General features: G+C 40.1%; 1 protein-coding gene and 2 pseudogenes across 1 annotated transcript in view; 1 reads left to right on the top strand and 2 right to left on the bottom strand.

Moving 5' to 3' along the window:
- The window catches only part of LOC111536531, a 36,437-nt pseudogene that overhangs the window by 9,176 nt on the left and 4,317 nt on the right, over positions 1–22,944 (bottom strand).
- LOC111534013 lies at positions 16,262–17,040 on the top strand (annotated as a pseudogene).
- XKRX (XK related X-linked) overlaps positions 19,325–22,944 on the bottom strand; it is a 14,300-nt gene continuing 10,680 nt past the window's right edge. Inside the window, exon 3 of the mRNA XM_026452144.2 lies at positions 19,325–20,964. Within this exon, the coding sequence (XP_026307929.1) occupies positions 20,219–20,964 (746 nt within the window). The 3' untranslated portion in view covers positions 19,325–20,218. The remainder of the gene's footprint in view (positions 20,965–22,944) is intronic.

The raw sequence follows: 22,944 nt of genomic DNA, 5'->3' as shown, positions 1-22,944 counted from the left end.
CTCATCATTCTTTTCTGCACCCAGAAAGAAAATTTGCTGTCAATTAAATTATGACATTTTATTAATGGTAAAATTCATCCTAATTTCAGAGGTGATTAAAAGTGAAAAAGATACACATTTTAGAATAGATGAAATAAGGTTTATCACACAGCTGATACTGAAGCATTTTGAAGCAAATTATAAACAGTATACATTGCACATATACAGTATAGCACGGTAAGGAGTTTGGATTTGATTTTCTTCACGCTTAGGAAAAGTCGACATTTCCTTTCTGAAGCCTGCTGACCTGCCACAAGATGGCGAGAGCTCCAAGGAGACACAAGGAGAGGCAGCGAATGGAAGGCAAGGTCAGCACCACAGGTGAAAGATCAACAACAAAAACAGTGATGGGTCTGTCTTGCGGGGCCTCCACTGGGTCTATTTCAATGTTGGTAATAATGAACAGAAAGCAAGTACTTCAGAGAAGCAGAAAGATGAACATTTGATGTTCCATTCTGCCTTGTGTATACTGGGTTATACCCTCCAGATGCAGGTTCATGGGCAAGATCACTTGGTTACTGTAGGCAGCTGACAATGTAGACTCATTAGCAATCAGGCTGTCAGGGCTGTTTAACGTGTTTCAGAACCTACCTCAGCCACAGGCAGCCAGGCAAACTTGAGAAGTGGCTCATAACAAGACAAGGCTTGCCACGAAGGGTTGCTCATTCCTGCTAGGCAACCCATTTGTTTTAAGCACAGGGTATGTAATAGGGAAAATAATAGGATGTGAGCTGTGGTATATCTCTGTGAGATGAGTGCTGAGGGAGGTGAGGTCTCTCCCAGGCCGTAAAACCCAGAGTTACCAATTTGGTCCATACTAGCTCTGTGGAAAGATGTCAAAAGGCCTGGATTCTCTCACACATTGCTGCTGGGAATGCAAAATGGTATAGCCCATTGGGAGGGGAACTTGTCAATACATAGAGCAATCTCACTTCTTGGAATCTAGTCCAAAGACATACTGGAAAAAATGCAGAATGACATATGCCCAGTGCTATTTATTGGCATTATTTACAATGCTAAAAGACTAAAAAACTCAATACAACCACATAATGGAGTAATACACAGTTGTAAAGAGGAATGAAAATAATCCTCATATATTCACATGGAATGATCTCTGGATGTATGAAGTGAAAACAGTCAAGGTAAAGAACAGTTTTTATCATGTATCATCTTTTGTGTACAAGAAGGGAAATATACACATTCATGTATGGCTCTATATATATTTGCTTATATTTTTAAATAAGAAACATTAAAAGTATGAACCACAATCTTACAAAACTGGGGAAAGGAGGGAACAGGATGAAGTAATAGGAACGGAAGCTAAATTTCTCTGGATGTATCTTGTTAGCTAGTTTCATCTTTGGAAGCATAATTAAAAATAAAATGAAGTGACCAGGCAGTGGCTTATGCCTGTAATGCCAGCATTTTAGGAGGCTGCAGCAGGAGGACTGCTTGAGCCCAGGAGTCTGAGGCTGCAGCGAGTCGTGACTGTGCCACTGTACTCCAGCCTGGGAGACAGAGTGACACCCTATGTAAAAAAAAATTACTAAAAAAATTTTTAATAATATTAACGCAAAAGGAAAATAAGAATCAATCCCTAAAAACTGAAAACAAACTGAAACAAATGAACCTCACTGTATATCAAGTAGGTGGCATAATCATACAAATAGAATACCTTCAAATTACTTTAAAACAATATTTTGAACATACATCCCTAATGATATATGATCTAAGGACAAAATGAACCACAAAGAAATCTTAAACTGATTTCCATAGTCTTAATGTTAATAGTAATATTGGTATTGTTATTTTAAAATTACTATTGGTTTGTTTAGAATTAAGCAAATAAGTATGAGGTTAATATACTTAGAAACAAAGATTGTCATGGTAAGAGAAAAAAGACACAAGTACACCGGGCGCGGTGGCTCACGCCTGTAATCCCAGCACTTTGGGAGGCCGAGGCGGGTGGATCGCGAGGTCAGGAGTTCGAGACCAGTCTGGCCAACATAGTGAAATCCTGTCTCTACCAAAAATACACAAAAAATTAGCTGGGCGTGGTGGTGTGTGCCTGTAATCCCAGCTACTCGGGAGGCTGAGGCAGGAGAATCACGTGAACCCAGGAGGCAGAGGTTGCAGTGAGCTGAGATTGCGCCACTGCGATCTGCCTGGGCGACAGAATGAGACTCTGTCTCAAAAACAAAAAAAAAAGAAAAAAAAAAAGAGAGACACAAGTACAAGATAAAGATATTGGGCAAAACCCTGTACCATTACATTTGAATTGGAAATAGCTTTATAAACTCATTATATTTTTCACGTTCAAAAATATCTTTTTTGGCCAAATGCAGTGGCTCACACCTGTAATCCCAGCACTTTGGGAGGTGGAGGCAGGTGGACCACATGAGGTCAGGAGTTCGAGACTAGCCTGGCCAACATGGTGAAACCTGTCTCTACCAAAAAATACAAAAATTAGCGGGGTGTAGTGGCACGTGCCTGTAGTCCTGGCTACTCGGGAGACTGAGGCAAGAGAATTGCTTGAACCAGGGAGGTGGAGGTTGCAGTGACCTGAAATCACACTACTGCACTCCAGCCTGGGTGACAGCGACAGAGCAAGACTCTGTCTTAAAAAAAAAAATCCCACAAATATATATATATATGGAACATATATATGGAACACACACACGTATATATGGAACACATATATGGAACACATATATGGAACATTTATATGTAATATATGTTTTTCCTAGTTCTTTCCACTGAAAAGCCTAGAAGCAATGACAACTCAACAGCAAAAAAATATCTTTAGCACCCAGCCTTTGATCTTTCAATACCATTTCCCACTGAAAGGAGTCAGGAGTCAGAGTCCTTTGGAGAAATTGCTATCCAGGTCGGGGTCAGTACATGTATGAGATGAGCCCAGGACATCTTGCAGCAGAAAGCAAGGAAGCTATCAAGGATTACTGGGATTCTGTCAAAAAAACAAGGAACCACTTTGGAGGGGATTCTACTGGCCAATGATAAGACAATTTGTGCATAAAAATAATGAAGGGACATCTGCTTTTGGCTCAGGCATGTTAAGAGTGACATTGCTGTCATTACAAAAAATTAAAAGTCGAGGTCACTAAAAATGGTGGAGTAGATAATTCCAGGGTTCTGTCCTCCATACAGGTAACTAATAAGCTGTCAAACTGTCAGAAGCAACTTTAGCAATACCCTGGAATCTAGTGAACACTTTACACCAACCAAGGGAAAGCTTAATGAAGAAAGAAGCTGCTACATTGTACTAATTGAAGACTTTGGCATTTAAAATTACCTGTCTGCTGTCCTCACTCACCAGATCAGTGGCACCTATGAAAATGGCAGCCTACATTCTTGGTGCAAGTTGCTTTCGCCAGAGGAAACAACACAGACCTGTTCTCAAAGAATTGTGGATGTATATTTTGACCTGTCTGGTGACTCCCTGAAGGAAGAGTGCGAGGGCTTGCCTTTTTTTTTTTTCTACTGACCTGAAATGTTCCAAGGTCTGGGGCAGCTTACTGGGAAGATCTGCCAAAAGCATTTCAAGGCAAAGGTATTGATCACAGCAGCTTTGGCAAGAGATAGCAGTTAGGACAAGCAATAGACAGACTGAAAAGAATGGGAAGGAGGAGGCTGGGAAAGAAGATAACTAGGGGAATAATGGACTTCAAAAGCTCCCACCTAAACCAAAAAAACGAGAAGGCCATGCACATGCCCAGGGTTGAACACATACTCTGTAAAGGTTTGAGAGAACCTTAAAGCTTTCACTGGTGGCTGACCATCATCGGACTCCACACAAGCAGGACATGAAGCCTGAGGCACAGTTGCAAATGCGTTGGCTAAGCATTGAAGGACTACTCCCCTAAAAGAGTCAATCGACAAGGCTTGGAAGAGCATTAGTTTCTTTTTCTCTTTTCTTTCTTTCTTTATTTTTTTTGACTCCTGGCATTAAGAAGAAAACTTCATCAAAACGCTTGCTGACCACTAAGCTAATGGAACACAGACTTTGTGGCCACACGTAGCAAAGAAATCAGACTTTAACAAGTAGTTTAGAAAAGTCACTAAACAAACAACAATCCACAAGCAGAAACAAAAGTCCTGCAATAGAGAAGAAACCGAGTTCCAGAGTTCCAACTTTTAATACTCAAAATATCCAGCTTTATACAAAAAAATTATGAAAAAATTATGAAACATGCAAAGAAACAAGAAAGCATGGCCCATACATACACAAGAATAAAGAAATGAATGAAACTGCTCCTGAGGAAGCCCAGGTAGTGGAATTACTAGCGAAAGATTTTAAATAAACTGTCTTAAGAGAATACTAAGAACAGGCTGGGTGTGGTGGCTCATACCTGTAATCCCAGTACTTTGGGAGGCCAAGGCAGGTGGATCGCTTGAGGTCAGGAGTTCCAGACCAGCCTGGCCAACATGGTGAAACTCCATCTCTACTAAAAATACAAAAGCTAGCTGGGTGTCATGGCACGTGCCTGTAGTCCCAGCCTCTTGACAGGCTGAGGCGGGAGGATCACTGGAGCCTGAGAGGCAGAGGATACAGTGAGCCGAGATGGTGCCACTGCACTCCAGCCTGGGTGACAGAGTGGGACCCTGTCTCAAAAAAGAGAGAGAGAAATTTAGAAAGCCCATCCAAACTGAAAAGGAAGAAGTAAAATTATTCACAGATGACTTGATCTTATATAAGGAAACTTCTAAAGAATCCACAAAAACAATTCGAACTAATAAACAAACAAAGTTACAGGTTGTAAACTGTTGTGCTGTGTAAGATCAGCACAAAAATTCAGTTGTGTTTCTGTGAACTAGAAGCAACGTAAAAGTGAAATTAAGGAAACAATTTCATTTCCGATAGCATGAAAAATAATAAATACCTAGGAATAAATTAAACCAAGGAAGGGCAAGACTTGTACAATGAAAATTATAAAATGTTGCTGAAAGAAATTAAAGAAGACCTAAATAAATTGAAAAATATCCCACGTTTATGAATTGGAAGATTTAATATTAAGATGACAATACTACTCAAAGTGATCTATAGATTCAGTGCAATCCCTATCAAAATCTCAGCCATCATTTTTGCAGAAATGGAAAACATGATTGTAAATTTTAAATGGAACTGCAAAAGACTCCAAATAGCCAAAATAATCTTGGAAAAGAAAAACAAAACTGAAAGAGTTGGCCGGGTGCAGTGGCTCATGCTTTTTATCCCAGCACTTTGGTAGGCACAATCTCAGCTCACTGCAGTCTCAACCTCCTGTGCTCAAGTGATCCTCCTACCTCAGCCTCCAGAGTAGCTGGGACTACAGGTGTGCACCATTAGTCAGGGATAATTTTTATTTTTTGTAGAGATGGGGTCTCACTATGTTGCCTTGGCTGGTCTCAAACTCCTGGGCTCAAGTGATCCTCCTGTCTTGGCCTCCCAAAGTTCTGGGATTACAGGTGTGAGCCATCACACCTAATCCCAGTCCTCATTTTCTCACTAATATTACCTTTCCTCTCCAAGCTACCTGAACTCAAAATCTCAGTTGTCTTTGACAATTACTTTTTCTTGTCCCCAGGTAATAAAGAATGATCATATCCATAATTCACTATTTGATATCATGTTAAGAATGTATGTACTTGTAGGGCATGGTGGCTCATACCTAAAATCCCAGCACTTTGCAGGGCCGAGGTGGGAGGCTCGTTTGAGTTAAGGAGTTCGAGACCAGCCTGGGCAACATAGCGAGACCTAGCTTCTATAAAATTTTAAAAAAGAAAAAAAAGAATGTATGTCCTACAGGTTTTCAAAGACTGAATCTATGATATGTATAAAAACACCTTAAGGGGAATGGGGGTTTGAGAATGTGCTTCACAATCTCCATTGTTTTTTTTTTTTTTTTTGAGATGGAGTCTCGCTCTGTCACCCAGGCTGGAGTGCAATGGTGCAGTCTCAGCTCACTGCAACCTCTGCCTCCCGGGTTCAAGCGATTCTCCTGCCTCAGCCTCCCGAGTAGCTGGGACTACAGGTGCGTGCCACCACACTCAGCTAATTTTTTTGTATTTTTAGTAGAGACGGGGTTTCACCATGTTAGCCAGGATGGTCTCAATCTCCTGACCTCGTAATCTGCCTGCCTCGGCCTCCCAAAGTGCTGGGATTACAGGCATGAGCCACCGCACCCGGCCCAAAATCTCCATTTTTAACGAGCTCCTTAAGTAACTCTGATGTACACCAAAGTCGGTGCTATTGGTGTGTGTGTATGTATCTATCTATATACATATGTGTGTATATATCATGTATCATAAGTGTAAATAATAAAGAAATAGTAATGGGAGAAAATGCCCCAAATGTAAGCAGTCTATAAGAAATTCACTTTACATATAAAGACTTAGGTTAAAAATTAAAGAATTAAGATATACCATGCAAACACTAAGCAAAATAAAACTGTAGTAGCCATGTTAATTTCAGAAAAAAAGTCTTTGAACAAAAGAGGCATTACATAATAATAAAATGGTCAATTCTCCAGGAAGACATACCATCCTAAACATGCATGCAACATCAGAGCCTAAAAATCCATGAAAGAAAACTAGTAAAACTGATAGGAGAAACAGAAAAATCTACAAGTGAGAGATTTCAATACCCCTCTTTCAGTAATTTAAAGATCAGACAGAACATTAGTAAGGATACAGATGACCTTAACAATACTATCAACCAATTTGACCTAATAACATTTACAAAACGCTTCACCCAACAGCAGCAGAATACATTCTGCTAAGTGCACATGGAACATTCATCAAGATACCACATTTTGAGGCCGGGCATGGTGGCTCACACCTGTAATCCCAACGCTTTAGGAGGCCAAGGTGAGGATCACCTGAGGTCAGGAGTTCAAGACCAGCCTGACCAACATGGTGAAACCTTGTCTCTACTAAAAATACAAAATTAGCTGGGTGTGGTGGCACATGCCTGTAATCCCAGCTATTTGGGAGGCTGAGGCAGGAGAATTGCTTGAACCCAGGAGGTGGAGGTTGCAGTGAGCTGAGATTGTGCCATTGCACTCCAGCCTGGGCAACAAGAGCGAAACTTCATCTGAAAAAAAAAAAAAAGATATCACATTTTGGATGATAAAATACACTCAACACATTTAAAAGAATAGAAATCATACAGAATGCATTCTCAGACCAAAAAGAAATTAAGCTAGAAATCAGTAACAGAAAGATAGCTGAAAAGTTCCCAGATATTTGGAAATTCAACAATACAGTTCTAAATAACTCACAGGTCAAAGAATAAGTCTAGATTAAGTCTAGAAATTAAAACATATTTTGAACTAAATGAAAATTAAAATACATCTTATCAAAATTTGTGCAATGCAGTAAAAGCAGTGCTGAGGGGAAAAATTATGGCATTATATGCATATATTAGAAATGAAATATCTAAAATGATACCAACTCCCTATAACCTTTCCCAGAAAGTGGAAAAGAATGAAACAATTCCCAACTTCTTTTATGAGGCCAGCATTACCATAATACCAAGTCCAGACAAAACATTACAAGAAAATGACAAATACCTCTCATGAACATAGATGCAAAAATTCTTAACAAAGTATTAGCAAATGTAATCCAACAATATAAAAAAGGATAATACATCAAGAACAAGTGGGATTCGTCCCAAGAATGAAAGTCTGTTCTATCTTTATGAATCAATTAATGTAATTCATCATATGAATGGACTAAATAGAAACCATATGATCCTATTAATAGATATAGAAAAAAGTTGACAAAATCTAACATCCATTCATGATAAAAATGCTTGAAAAACTAGGAATGGAGGGGAATTTCCTGAACTTGATAAAGAAAATGTATTTTAAAAAAGCCCCACAACTAACATCATACTTCATGGTAAGAATCTTGGAGCTTTCTGCCAAGATCAGAAACAAGGCAAAAAGCAAAAAAACAAACAACAACAAAAAAAGGTAAGAATGTTTCATCTCAGCACTGCATTCCAACATATTGGAAGTCCTAGCTAATGCAATAAAGTAAGAAAGGAAATAAACTGTACATGGATTGGGAAGAAAGAAAAGTGTCTTTGTAGTTAACATAATTTTCTATGCAGAAAATCTGAAATAATTGACAAAAACTGCTGGAACTGGAACTAATAAACAATTATAGCAAGGTTGCAGGATACAAAATTAATATACAAAAATTAATTGCGTTCCTATATACCAGCAATGAACAAGTAGAATTTGAAATTTATGACATATTATCAAGGAGCATGATTGCTGGATTGTATGGTAAGAGTATATTTAGTTTTGTAAGAAATTACCAAACTGTCTTCTAAACTGGCTGTAACATTTTTATTCCCACCTTCAATGAATTGGAGTTCCTGTTGCTCTACATCCTCATCAGCAGTTGGTATTAATCAGTGTTTCGGATTTTGGACATTCTAACAGGTGTGTAGTAGTATCCTGTTGTTTTAATTTGCAATTCCTTAATGACATATGATGTCAAATATCTTTTCATATGCACATTTACATTAGCACCCCCCCAAAATAAAATACTTAAGTATTTAATGAACTATATGTTCATTAAGTTATTTTTTAAAAGACACCACTATTTTGGTTCTTATTGCCCTGTAGAACATTAACCAGCTTTGATTCTAATTTAGCCATCTTATTTTAGCATTCCTTTGGTGTTTTTACTGACTATATGTAAAATACCAGTTTTCATATCCTCTTTTGAGTTGGCTGCCACCTTACTGATTTCCTCCTCAATGAGTTAAATAAATCTTTGATACATACAAATTCTCTATTTGTATGAAACTTATATTTCTTTGTTTTAGAATTGTTTTGAGAATCATATGTTAATATAATTTTACAAAAATGAGCCCATTTTTGTAAAATACAACACCAACAGTATGGGGGTGGGGGCAGAATAAAATGTTTCAAGCTCTTTTCAGCAGTTGTCTGTTTTGGGAAGGTGGGAGAGATTACTAGAGATTTCTCCTGTGTTTAGTGTTTTGCAACATTTAGATTTTGTATAAATTTACATGATATTTGTAATCAGAAAAATACATTGCTTTAAAAAGTAAGTGTGTATGAAAATGATTCACACACAGTGTGTACCCTCAACAAGTTTAAGATCTGGCTAAAAATAGAGACATGCTTCATTCAACTAAATAGAAATACAAGGCCAGTTGTGATAGGTGCCTTCGAAGGAAGGGGACTATCATCTGTTGAGTGCTCATGAGATACCAAGGGCCATCTTGGATCATTAATATAGATTCAAGATATGTACAAGTTCTATATAAAGAAGACTACAAAACTTTGATGGAAGATATCAAATAATAACTAAATAAATGAAGAAATAGTCCATGTTCATGGATGAGAAGAATCAATATCGTCAAGCTGTCAGTTCTTCCCAAATTCTTCGATAGCTTGAATACAATCCCAATCAAAATCCCAGCAAATTATTTTGTAGATATCAATAAACTGATTCTAAAGTATTTATGGAGAGGCAAATGGCCCAGAATAGCCAACTCGATATTGGAAAGGAAGAACAAAGAGGCTGACACTACCAAATTTCAAAACTTACTATAAAGCTATAGTAATCAAGACTGTGCGGTATTGGTGAAAGGGCAAATAGATCAATGGGACAGTAGAGATGGCCCAGAAATAGACTCACATAAGTAGTCAACTGATGTTTGATGTTTGGCAAAGGAGCAAATGCAATACCATGGAGCAAAGATGGTCTTTTCAACAAATAGTACCGGAATAACCAGACATATACATGAAACAAACAAACAAACAAACAAACCAGACCTTACACCCTTCAAAAAATTAACTCGAAATGGATCAGTGACTTAAATGTAAAACACGAAATGATAAAACTCCTAGAAGATAACATAGGAGAAAATCTAGATGACATTGGATATGATGATGACCTTTTAGATACAACACCAAAGGTATAATCCATGAAATAATTGATAAGCTTGACTTCATTAAAATTAAAAAGCTTTCAACTTAATTCTTAATTAAATAAGTTCCTGCTTTCCTGCTCTGGTGCTGAATTCCTGGCTTGGCCCCCTAAACACATGATTCTTCCATGCCACTCCCAGGTAAGTTTAAGTTTTCTGACCTGGCTATGCCCGTTTAATCCTACTCTCCTGGCTGGGAGACAGGGAAGCTTGTCCAGCAGGTGTTGATACCTGGGGGTTGAGGCTGGCAGAAGGAATGTCTTATGGGTAAGTGAGCCAATCCAATGGAGAAGAGCAAGTTGGAAAATCAAGTGAGGCAGGTAGAAGCTGGTAAACCAGAGAAGCAGAGCCAAACGGGTCAGGAAAGGAAGAAGGCCTGGAGCCCAAAGTCAAGAATATAAGCACGTGGAGGGCAGGGAACCATATAGAGTAGGCTAAGCCATGAACTGGTTTGGATAAATATTAGAAATAGAGGACTTTTGCCTGTTTTCTATGTGATGTGTGAATAGATCTGCCCCCATTTAAAGAGCCAACAATGAGTATAAAATACTCACTGACTTCAGTCCTAACCAGTCCAGACCATGGGTCCCAACATCTATGGGAGGTAGTACAGTAAAATGGAAAGAATATGAGCTTTGGAATAAGACCAGGGCTTAAATTCTGGCTGTTTGTCTTAGTAGTTGTGTGACTGTGGGCAAGTTACTCTCAGCTTCAGCTTTTTTATAGGAAAAAGGGAGATAGAATCTACCTCACAGAGTTATTGTGATGGTAAAATGAATCTATATTAATGATCCAAGATAGCCCTTGGTATCTCATAAGCACTCAACAGATGATAGTCCCCGTCCTTCGAAGGCACCTATCATAACTGGCTTTGTATTTCTATTTAGTTGAATGAAGCATGTCTCTATCTTTAGCCAGATCTTAAACTTGTTGAGGGTGCACACTGTGTGTGAATCATTTTCATACACACTTACTTTTTAAAGCAATGTATTTTTCTGATTACAAATATCATGTAAATTTATACAAAATCTAAATGTTGCAAAACACTAAACACAGGAGAAATCTCTAGTAATCTCTCCCACCTTCCCAAAACAGACAACTGCTGAAACATTTTCCTCTACCCCCACCCCCATATTGTTGGTTTTGTATTTTACAAAAATGGGATCATTGTTAACATATGATTCTCAAAACAATTCTAAAACAAAGAAATATAAGTTTCATACAAATAGAGAATTTGTATGTATCAAAGATTTATTTAACTCATTGAGGAGGAAATCAGTAAGGTGGCAGCCAACTCAAAAGAGGATATGAAAACTGGTATTTTACATATAGTCAGTAAAAACACCAAAGGAATGCTAAAATAAGATGGCTAAATTAGAATCAAAGCTGGTTAATGTTCTACAGGGCAATAAGAACCAAAATAGTGGTGTCTTTTAAAAAATAATTTAATGAACATATAGTTTAATATATAGTTTTATTTCTATAAAGATGCATTTAAAATTACAATTTTAGAGCCAAGACAGTTCTATTAAATCAATTGTCAATATTAACATAATTGATTGTTTCATCCAATAATGTTATATTCCAGGTTTTTCTTTTAAAAAAGACTATTTTTAAGAGCAGTTTTAGGTTCACAGCAAAACTAAGAGGAAGGTAGGAAGATTTTCCATATATCCCCTCCCCTGCAAGTACATAGCCTCGCTCTTCATCAACATCCCTCATCAAAATTGTGCATTTGTTACAATTGATGAAGATACATTGACACATCATAATTACCCAAAGTTCATAGTTTACATTAAGGTTCATTCTTGATGTTGTACGTTCTATGGGTTTGGACAAGTATATAATGATATGTACCCACCAATGTAGTATCATACAGAGTAATTTCACTGCCCTAAAAATCCTCTATGCTTCACTTATTCATCCCTCCCCTTCTCCCTGTGGTGTCTTCTTTAGGTGGACAGAAAACAAAGTCACTGCATCTTGCCAGTTTTACAGAATTGTAAAATGACTGGACTCTCATCAACTGTGTTAAATTGCAATTATCTAGACCTAGAGAGTCAGATCACACTCAGAGAGGCCTGTTAAAAAAATTATCTCAACATGACGTTAAAGCATCAAGTAGTCATCTTTCCTTTTGTATTAGTTTCCTAGTGCTGATGTAACAAATTACGAAAAACTAGGTGGCTTAAAACAACACACATTAATTCTCTCAACAGTTCTGGAGATCAGAAGTTAGAAATCTGTTTCACAAGGCTGAAATCAACATGTCAGAAGGGCCATGTTCCTTTTGGAGGTTCTATGAGAGAAAGTTTCCATGCTTTTCCAGCTTCTGAAGCTGCTTTCTCGCATTCCTTGGTTCGTGGCCTCTTCCTCCATCTTTAAAACCAACAGCATAGCATCTTCAAATCTCTCTGCCTCCATCTTCACATCACCTTCTCTCTTATAAGGATCCTTGTGATTACATCAAGCACACCTGGATAATTCAAGGTAACCCCCTATTTCAAGGTAACCCCTCTATTTCAAGGTAAACTGATTTGCAACCTTAATTCCCCCAGCTATGTAATATAACATATTCACAGGTTCTGAGGAGCAGGACATGGAGATCTTAAGTGGGGGTAGTCATTATTCTTCCTGTCTCACCCTTGCTTCCAAATTTTGAATGATTCTTTACAGCCTCATCTTACACATTTTATTCTTCAACTTGCTTTTGTCACTTAAAAAATTTTTTTTTTAATTTTTGAGACAGAGTCTTGCTGTGTCGCCCAGCCTGGGGTGCAGTGGTGCGATCATGGCTCACTGCAGCCTCAATCTCCTGAGCTCAAGTTATCCTCCTACCTCAGCCTCCCAAGTAGCTGGGACTACAGGTACACAACACCATGCCTGACTGATTTTTCTTTTTCTTTTTAGTGGAGTCGCAGTCTTGCTCTGTTGCCAAGGCTGATCTCAGATTCCTAAGTTCAAGCAATCCTCCTGCCTTGGCCTCTCAAAGTGCTGGGATTACAGGTGTGAGCCGCCACACCTGACCTGTCCCTTACGTTTTCATTCAGCACATGCTGTATGCAGCTACCACATTCCTCTTAATGGGTAGATAGTACTCCAATTATGGAACTGTTAGAGTTTAGTCATTTCCCCATAGATGAAAATTTAAGTTACCAGTTTTTCACCATTATAAATAAAGGGGCAATGAACACCCCTATGCATAACTGTGTAATTGTGACTATGTTTCCATAGGAAAATTTTCTAGAGGTTAAAATTCTGAGACACAATGTATGTCAATTTAATTTTCACAAATATTAACAAATCACCTTTCAAAATGTACATCAGTATCTTACATTCATACCAATAATGTGTGAGAGTACCCGTTTATCTCCCACATCTCTTACACTAGGTATATGGAATTCATTTTTAAGTCTTTCAGGATCTACACAGCATTTTGAGATATCCATGTAGGTTTTCTTGGCAAAAAATAAAAGCTTAATCCTTGGTGAACTGAATGTTAAAACAATGCAAATCCATGTGTACTACTCAGAGGGCTTATCCTAACAATGATGCATTGGTAACAGACAATGTGTGTAAATGTGCTTTTCATATTGTAAAGTGCTATTCAGATATTATTTTCATGCATGGAGTGTGTGTGTTTGTGTGTGTGCGTGTGTGTGTGTTTGAAATGGAGTCTCACTCTGTAGCCCAAGCTGGAGTACAGTGGCATGGATCTCAGCTCACTGCAACCTCTGCCTCCTGGGCTCAAGCGATCCTCATGCCTCAGGCTCCCAAGTAGCTGTGAGTACAGGCATGTGCCACCATGCCCAGCTAATTTGTTGTATTTTAGTAGAAACAGAGTTTCACCATGTTGCCCAGGATGGTCTCGAACTCCTGAGCTCAGGTGATCTGCCTACATCGGCCTCCCAAAGGGCTGAGATTGCAGGTGTGAGCCACCGCGCCCGGCCGGGATGTGTGTTCTTTTCATACTTAGTTCACGTGTCTCACATAGGTTGGCCTCACTGCTTGCTAGTTTCACACAGTGTACTTTTGCCAAGACTCAACATATTTCTGCTATGTAGCCCAGGGCCTCTATGGTCTAAAGTGTGTGACTGATAGTGTCAATCCTTCAGGAGGAAAGACATAGTAAGATTATGGACATGTGTGTCCTCTGAAGATAGTAAGACAGCCCAATAGCAAAGGCTTCAGAGAACAAGGGTTCCCACTCTTGAGTAGGTAAGTATTTCGCAGGATAGAGTCAGCTGATTATGTACTAAAGAATTTCCTAGATATAAAGCCCCATGGGCTTAGAAGGAAAGTCCTGATGAGTACCCTACCCCACAGATGCCTTCCCCACCCTCAACCTGGAACATGACAATAAACTCTGTAATGTTAAGGACCATGACCATATGAGGTGCAGGCATGAAGGGGCTAGCTGAAAGGGCACTGAAGGTTGACCTAGGCTCTAGGGAGGGGCATTATTGTCTACTGTCCACTTCCCTTGGCCTGTTCTAGAACTAGAAGTCAGCTTCTTAGCAGGAGTAAGAGCAGTGCTGGCAAGATGAAGTGGAAGGGAATAGGCTTCAGCACTTGCCTGACTGGTTGTTCCTGGAGTCAGAGGTCATACAACCCTTAGCAGGAACTGCTCTCTCCAGTTTTCTTCCCACAACCATGGTTTGAAAGGTGTGTAAGGAAGAGCATACAGGAGTTAATGTCCTGAAACTAGAAAGAAAATGGGCCCCTCTACCATCCTTCTCCTCACTATCCCAGTACAAATCTACAAGTACATGTGAGCATATGCTCAGCTTTCATCCCAGGCTTTTTAGGACTTCTCTCTCTAGAGAGAATTCAGTAGTGCCTCCTGATAAGGAGTGTTTAGGGGGAAAAAATGTTTGGGATGAACCCAACCATAGCTCAGAAAATACTGCTGAAACCACTAACATATTAAAATGCTTTCACAAAGGACCTAAGAGGACTTAGAGGCTTGTGCCATGATAAAGAGTGTAAGCTCTGGCACCTGAGGGCATAGGACTGAATTCTGTCTCTGACACTAGCTCTAACCTTGGACAGGTCTCTTAACCTTCCTATGCCTTACAATCATCTGTAAAATGGGAGATAACAATACCTACCTCATAAGGGTTGTCGTGAGGATCGAATGAAATAATGCATATAGGCCGGGTGCAGTGGCTCACGCCTATAATCCCAACACTTTGGGAGGCCAAGGCAAAAGGATCACCTGAGGTCAGGAGTTCAAGACTAGCCTGTCCAACATGGTGAAACCCCGTCTCTACAAAAATACAAAAATCAGCTGGGCATGATGGTGGGTGCCTGTAATTCCAGCTACTTGGGAGGCTGAGAGGGGAGAATCACTTGAACCCAGAAGGTGGACATTGCAGTGAGCCGAGATCGCGCCACTGCACTCCAGCCTGGGCAACAGAGCAACACTCCATCTCAAAAGAAAAAAAAAAAAAAAAAAAAAAGCATATAAAGCACCTAGTACCATGCCAGGAATATAGTAAGTGCTCACAAATATAAGCTATTATTTAGTTCTCCCACAGTGCCTCACAGTCCTATGCCCATAGTCTTTAAAGTTCTTGTGGAGCAAATGAAACTGAAAACTATTAGTTTATTCCTCTTCCTAACATGCAAATTTGCCCATACGTAGCCTACCAGATTTCCAATAATATGAGAATAGCTGTTGTTACAATGGCCTACTTCTTTTCCCCAAACTTCATAGTTCTGCCTGCCTTTTCCAGAAACCATTTGCTGGCCCTATCTCTGCCTCCTCTCCACTCAGCAAGACTTGTCCCTACACATGTACCCTATGTTGCTTTAAGATTTCAGAGAGTAGGCCAGGCGTGGTGGCTCACGCCTATAATCCCAGCACTTTGGGAGGCCAAGGCAGGCAGATCACCTGAGGTCAGGAGTTCAAGACCAGCCTGGCCAACATGGGAAACCCCATTTCTACTAAAAATACAAAATTAGCCAGGCGTGGTGGCACATGCCTGTAATCCCAGCTACTTGGGAGACTGAGGCAGAAGAATCGCTTGAACCCAGGAGGCAGAGGGTGCGGTAAGCCGAGACCATGCCACTGCACTCTAGCCTGGGCAACAAGAGCAAAACTCCATCCGAAAAAAAAAAAAAAAAAAAAAAACAGATTTCAGAGAGGACTGCGTGGCATCAGCTCGTGGGTCTCTGAGACCTGAAAATTGGGAGCGTTTTTGCACCCCAGAGGCTGCTACTGGCAGCTCTGCGGCCATCACCATGCCACAGAACGAATATATTGAATTACACTGTAAACACTATGGGTCCCGTTTAGATTACCATGAGAAAAAGAGAAAAAAGGAAAGTCAAGAAGCTCACTAACGTTCAAAGAAGGCAAAGAAAATGATGGTCTGAAGGCTAAGCTTTACCATAAACAGCACCATGCTGAGAAAATACAAATGAAAAAGACTATCAAGATGCATGAAAAGAGAAACACCAAACAAAAGAATGATGCAAAGACTCCACAGGGATCAGTACCTGCCTATCTGCTGGACAGAGAGGGACAATCTCGAGCTACAGTACTTTCCAATATGATTAAACAGAAATGAAAAGAGAAGGTGGGAAAATGGGAAGTCCCTCTGCCTGAAGTATGTGCCCAAGGAGAAACAGAAGTATTAAAAGTTATTCAAACAGGAAAGAAAAAAACGCCATGGAAGAGGATGGTTACTAAAGTCTGCTTTGTTGGAGATGGCTTTACAAGAAAACCACCTAAATATAGAAGACTCATTAGGCCAATGGGCTCGCATTTCAAGAAAGCCCATGTAACACATCCTGAACTGAAAGCCACCTTTTGTCTACCAATACTTGGTGTAAAGAAGAATCCCTCATCCCCACTGTATACAGCTTTGGGTGTTATTACCAAAGGTACTGTCATTGAGGTAAATGTGAGTGAATTGGGCCTTGTGACACAAGGAGGCAAAGTCATTTGGGGAAAATATGACCAGGTTACCAACAATCCTGAAAATGATGGATGCATAAATGCAGTCTTACTGGTTTGACAGCAATTTCATATATAATTATTGAGGACTACGAACCACTTGAGAAAAAATGCCATTACTGTGATGTTTGTGAATACTACCAAACAGCCTTACATGTCTGCAATCATCAAGATATGTATTTAGTAAATTGCAAACATTAAAATGGTTAAAAAAAAGATTTCAGAAAGTCAAAAGAGAGTAGTCAATTTTAAAAGTGTTTGCAAATGGAAGGGAGCATGTTCCCTGCCCCACTACCATATTTCACAATTCCATCTTCTCCTGTGTCTCTGGAGGATTTTTACAGAACCAAATGGCCACCATCTGTAGGAAGTTCTAAGGGTTCATTTACATAATGTATCATTGGTGTCTTTTCTCCTTGGGTGAGGGCAGCAGGTTTTTCAGGTCAGAAGCTGCTCCACACCCCTAAACTCTCTGCATTCCCAGGATGTTAAGTCACTGAGTAAGCTGGGGAGGATATACGGAAGGAAAATTTTGCCTGGTCCAGTACTGAGGCACACTTTTTGTCCTGTGTAGCGTCATTGTGTCTCGAGTTGCCTTGCTTAGATCAGTATGTGTCTGTATGTTTCCATAGCACCCACTCCTTAAGTAGCTGATTCACATGGCTTTTATGGACCAAATTATTGTTCCATGCTGCTCTTGCTTTTACTTGAGGGTACAGTGACTATTGGGGAGAAATTCTTGCTTGAATTCCAAAGAAGTAATGTGTTCTTCTGGAGGTCTGATAGATTATTTCTTTCAAGTTCACCTTGAATAACATAGTTAGAAGACAGCAGGTGAGCTTTATATGACAATAACCTAAGTCTCTTCATCATGAAAAATGGAATGAGGGAGTTGGGGTTGAAGAAAGGAGCTCTCCACTGTTCCAAAGCAAGTCCATACACTCTCTCCCAAATTAAGTATACAATCCTTTTAGTCCCAAACAGTGACTGATGAAGGGAAAACCATGCTAGCCATGCCAAGAAATAAGATACTTTGGTTAACAGCCCTGCTACTTAGAAGAGAGAGCTCCTGGCCGGGCGCGGTGGCTCATGCCTGCAATCTCAGGACTTTGGGAGGCTGAGGTGGGCGGATCACGAGATCAGGAGATTGAGACCACGGTGAAACCCCGTCTCTACTAAAAACACAAAAAAATTAGCCGGGCATGGTGGCAGGGGCCTGTAGTCCCAGCTACTCCAGAGGCTGAGGCAGGAGAATGGCGTGAACCCGGGAGGCGGGGCTTGCAGTGAGCCGAGACTGCACCACTGCATTCCAGCCTCGGCGACAGAGTGAAACTCTGTCTCAAATAAAAAAAAAAAAAAAAAAGAGCTCCCTCAACATAATGTCCTGCCATTGGATAAGAGGAGAGGAAATGACTAAATATAAATTCTTAGCATGCTACCAAGAATAAAATTGGATGAGGACGGGAAGCCCTAGGTCAGATTGTTCACAATTTCTTGAAGTGTTGTTGTGGCCACGACTGGTACACATTACTAGGAGTTCTAATTTTCCTGGTCTGGGAGGGGCAAGCATTAGTTAGGTAAATGCTGGAATATCTGGTCCCAAAAGGCAGTGGCCATAGTAACTTCAATCCCTTGGTTACCTCAGAGGTAGCTGGCTGCCATTCCTATCAAAATACCCAACTGATATAAGATGTAAACATTGAAATATAGGAGAAAAGGAGACATGTATTTGTCCACTGGGGGTATAGGAGCGAACAGAGGGTTGGTAAACATATGCTCCTTGTTATAAAGTAAAATCCTGGCCGGGTGAGGTGGCTCATGCCTGTAATCCCAGCGCTCTGGGGGACCGAGGTGGGTGGATCACTTGAGGTCAGGAGTTCGAGACCAGCCTGGCCAACATGGTGAAACCCCGTCTCTACTAAAAATACAACAATTAGCCAGGCATGGTGGCAGGCACCTATAATCCCAGCTACTCGGGAGGCTGAGGCAGAAGAACTGCTTGAACCCAGGAGGCAGAGGCTGCAGTGAGCCAAGATCACATCACTGCACTCCAGCCTAGAAAACAGAGTGAGACTCCATCTCAGAAAAGAGAAAAAAAAAAGAAAAAAAAAAAAGTAAAATCCTGTAGGCAGAAACCAGTACTGATGATGATTTAATGTGATCTTGTTTCCCTCCTCTGACTTCACTCTACCTTGGAGTGTTAGTCACCCATCCCAATCCCAAACAACATGAAGGTGATGTCTCAGCCATCATTACTTTCTCTCTCCCCTAAACACACACACACACACACACACACACACACACACACACGCACACACATTAATGAAATACTCAGGACAACAGCAGACACAAAGTAGTCTTCATTTCTTCCACACATCGGAAACATTTTCAATTACAGTTCAGCTTCTCTGAGGTCCACATCAAGTTGTAAAATACCAAGAGCACAGAAAAGCTGGGTTGGATGAAATCTCTGCTAATGAGGCACTAAGGGAGAGGCTTCGCTCAACAATTCCACTAGACAAGCTAGAGGTCCATGCAGGTACCTGAGAAAAAGAGTCATTTTGGCTTATGCCCTGAAGGAATTCTACTCTGCACTTTCTCCTCAGAGTGTGCCTATGAAGTGCCACTGTAAAGAGAGGTCCTTGCTGAATGGCCACTAGTAAAATCCTAACAGAGAGCTAATCTGTTTGGGGAGCAGCTTTTTTAATAGTGGGGATTTTCTTCTCAGCCAGAGCTTCTCACTGGAATTAAAAAGACCTCAGCCACACTGACAGTTGCAGGTTCCACATTAGTCAGACTGTTTCCTGGGAAGTACTCTTAGCCGGTAAGTTGTCATATCCTCTGATCAGTCAGGATATATTCTAGTGGGATTCTGGGCCTTCGGCTCAGTCCAGGAAAGCTCGGAAATGCATCAAGCAAATGAGCAGAGCTAGAAGGTCACTTTAGAGTGCCTAAAGTGTTTGAAGGCAAGTTATTCCAATCGACCTGGGTAAGAAGGGTGTGAATGGTATTTCTGACCCTTTCAACTATATAGTGAATACCCCCTGGTTCCAAACATAGTGGTAACTCTTTAAGAAAATAAAACCTATTTGGGAGTTGCTCTTTCTTCTGATAGGCTTAACAGAAAAGTCAAGAAAATGTACTGATGGGTATCTCACCCATGAGCCTCATCCTTTCCTTCAATTTCATGGTTACTCTTGGCAACTCCCAACTCATCCTAAAATACCCAGAAAATAGAATCAGACAACACTTTGCCTTGCTTCAGTCTCAAAGGGTGGCTCTGGGTTCTCAACCCTGGTCCGGGGGTGCCGGTGGCAGCAGACACAGTGGAGGTAGTCTACTACATTATGGGCGAAGAGTGAGCGCAATGGATGCAAATACTGGAAGAAAAGGAGCATGAAGCCGATGGAAATCAGATAAGCAATAATGAGCTGCAAGGCAATCAAGGAATGACAGTAATTCAGTAACACTTTCGCTCCAAAGAACTTAAAAACCAAGACCATGATCACATTCTCTACCAACCTCACACTATAGTGCAGGCCCATATGTCCCCAGTTCTGCCCTTTGTCGACGAGATCTCTGTCTGCCAACCTCAACTGCAAAGCTGACCAGCAAGAGAAGTTGATGCCAGCATAGAGGATGGTGACAGAAATCAGGACCACCAGAGTGCCGACCCGGCTGAAGTTTTTCTCAATGTTATTGGGCATCTGGGCACCACTCCTCCAGAACTTAATCCAGGGCTCAAAGAGGATGATCAGGAAGTTGAGCACTAGGAAGGGCACAGCCTTCAACTTCAAAGTGGCTGAGAAGAGTACTAGAATCAGGAGGCGGGAAGTGATCTCCAATGTCCGCCAGATGGTGATGCAAAGGACTTCTAGTGGCCCAAGGCGAATTTTGTAGTCATCGTACTTGATCTGGATAGCCAACATATTGCAAAGGGTAGCCCCATAGGTGACAGATACCAGGGAAAATACCATTAGCACAACTGTTAAAAAAAAAAACAAAAACAGGCAATCAGTCAATGTTGGTAATGAAGGCTGTACTTTGTAACCCAGAGGTCGAGAGAGATGACAGGTGAGACTTGAGAGCTCCAGTTAAGAGCAAATGCAAATATCATCACAGCTAAGTAAACAAATAGCATGCATTTGAATAGACTTTCTCCAAAGGCGGCATATAAATGGCCAACAGGTATATGAAAAGGTGTTCAACATCACTAATCATCACAAAAATGCAAATCAAAACCACAATGAGCTATCATCTCACAGCTGTTAGAATGGCTATTATTAAAAAAAAAAAAAATAAGTGTTGGGGGGGATATGAGAAAAAAGACCCTTGTACACTGTTTGTGGGAACATAAATTGATACAGCCATTATGGAAAACAGTATGGAGGTTCTCCAAAAAAATTAAAAACAAAATGGCCAAGTGATCAAATAATCCCACTGCTGGGTGTATACCTAAAGAAAATCAGTATCTCAAAGAGATATCTGCACTCCCATGTTCATTGTAGTATTATTCTCAATAGCCCAGCTATGGAAACAAACTCAGTATCTGTTGACAGATGAATGGATAAAGAAAATCTGGTGTGTGTGTATGAATATTATTCAACCATAAAATTAAGGAAACCCTGCCATCTGTGACAACACAGATGAACCTAGAGGACATTATGCTAAGTGAAATGAGCTAGACACATAAAGAAAAATACTGCGTTGTCTTACTTATATGTGGAATCTAAAAAAGTTGAACTCCTAGAAACAGAGTAGAATGTGTGGTTACCAGGGGATGGGGCCTTAGGGAAATGGAAGGATTTTGATCAAAGGCTACAAACTTAGAGTTATAAGATGAATAAGTTTCAGAGCTCTAATGTACAACATGATGACTATAGTTGGTAATAATGTATTGTGTACTTGAAATTTTTAAAGAGAGTAGATCTTAAGTTTTACCACACACACATATACACACACACGTACAAAAATGGTAACTATGTGAGGGGAAGAATGTGTTAGTTTGGTTGTGGTAATCATTTCACAATGTGTACATACATCAAAACATCACATTGTACACCCTGAATACATACAATAAAACAAAATAGATGCACAAAAAATTGAAAAAAATGAACCAAAATATCTTTTTTGTGTGTGATAGTCTTATATCAGTTTTAGAAATCTTTTTCTCTACATTGCTCTATTTTCTAAATTTCCCATGATGAACATATACTGTAACACTTTAATAATCATATAAATATACAAAATAAACTTCCTTAAAAAGCGTGGGTCTTAGAACATTGAGAAGTCACTAACATGAGAAGAGTACATATAAAGGTATCAGGCAGACTTTGCTGATGAAGCAGGCTTTGGAGCAAACATTGAATAAGGCAGAAAGAACTCTATCTGAAAAAATCCAGTCTTAGGAGACTCATAGAGAATGCCCTTGCTAATAGAAGTCCCTTCTTTGATGTACATTTTCTTCAAGGAACTAACATTGTTTGTGTATTTCTAGAACACTTAACTTCAGTGATGTGTCAAAATGTGTATTGAAAATTCCATGAAGGCAGGAGGGACCATGTCTGTTTTGCTCACTGCTGTATTCCCAGAGCCTAATATATTACCTAGAACATAGCAGGTGCTCAGTAAATGTTTGTGGAATTAATGAAGACTTCTGAGATTAGAGAGGTGCATAAAATACCTAATTAGGCTGGGCGTGGTGACTTATGCCTGTTATCCCAGCACACTGGGAGGCCAACACGGATGGATCACCTGAGGTCAGGAGTTCGAGACCAGCCTGGCCAACGTGATGAAACCTGGTCTCTACTAAGAATACAAAAATTAGCCAGGTGTGGTGGTGCATGCCTATAAGGAGGAAGAGAGGAAAGGAAAGGAAAGGAACAGAGAGGAGAGGAGAGGAGGAAAGAAAGAAAGAAAGAAAGAAAGAAAGAAAGAAAGAAAGAAAGAAAGAAAGAAAGAAAGA

Source organism: Piliocolobus tephrosceles, chromosome 12, assembly GCF_002776525.5.
Source record: "Piliocolobus tephrosceles isolate RC106 chromosome 12, ASM277652v3, whole genome shotgun sequence".
Lineage (NCBI taxonomy): Eukaryota > Metazoa > Chordata > Mammalia > Primates > Cercopithecidae > Piliocolobus > Piliocolobus tephrosceles.
This window is presented reverse-complemented; position numbering and strand designations above follow the sequence as displayed.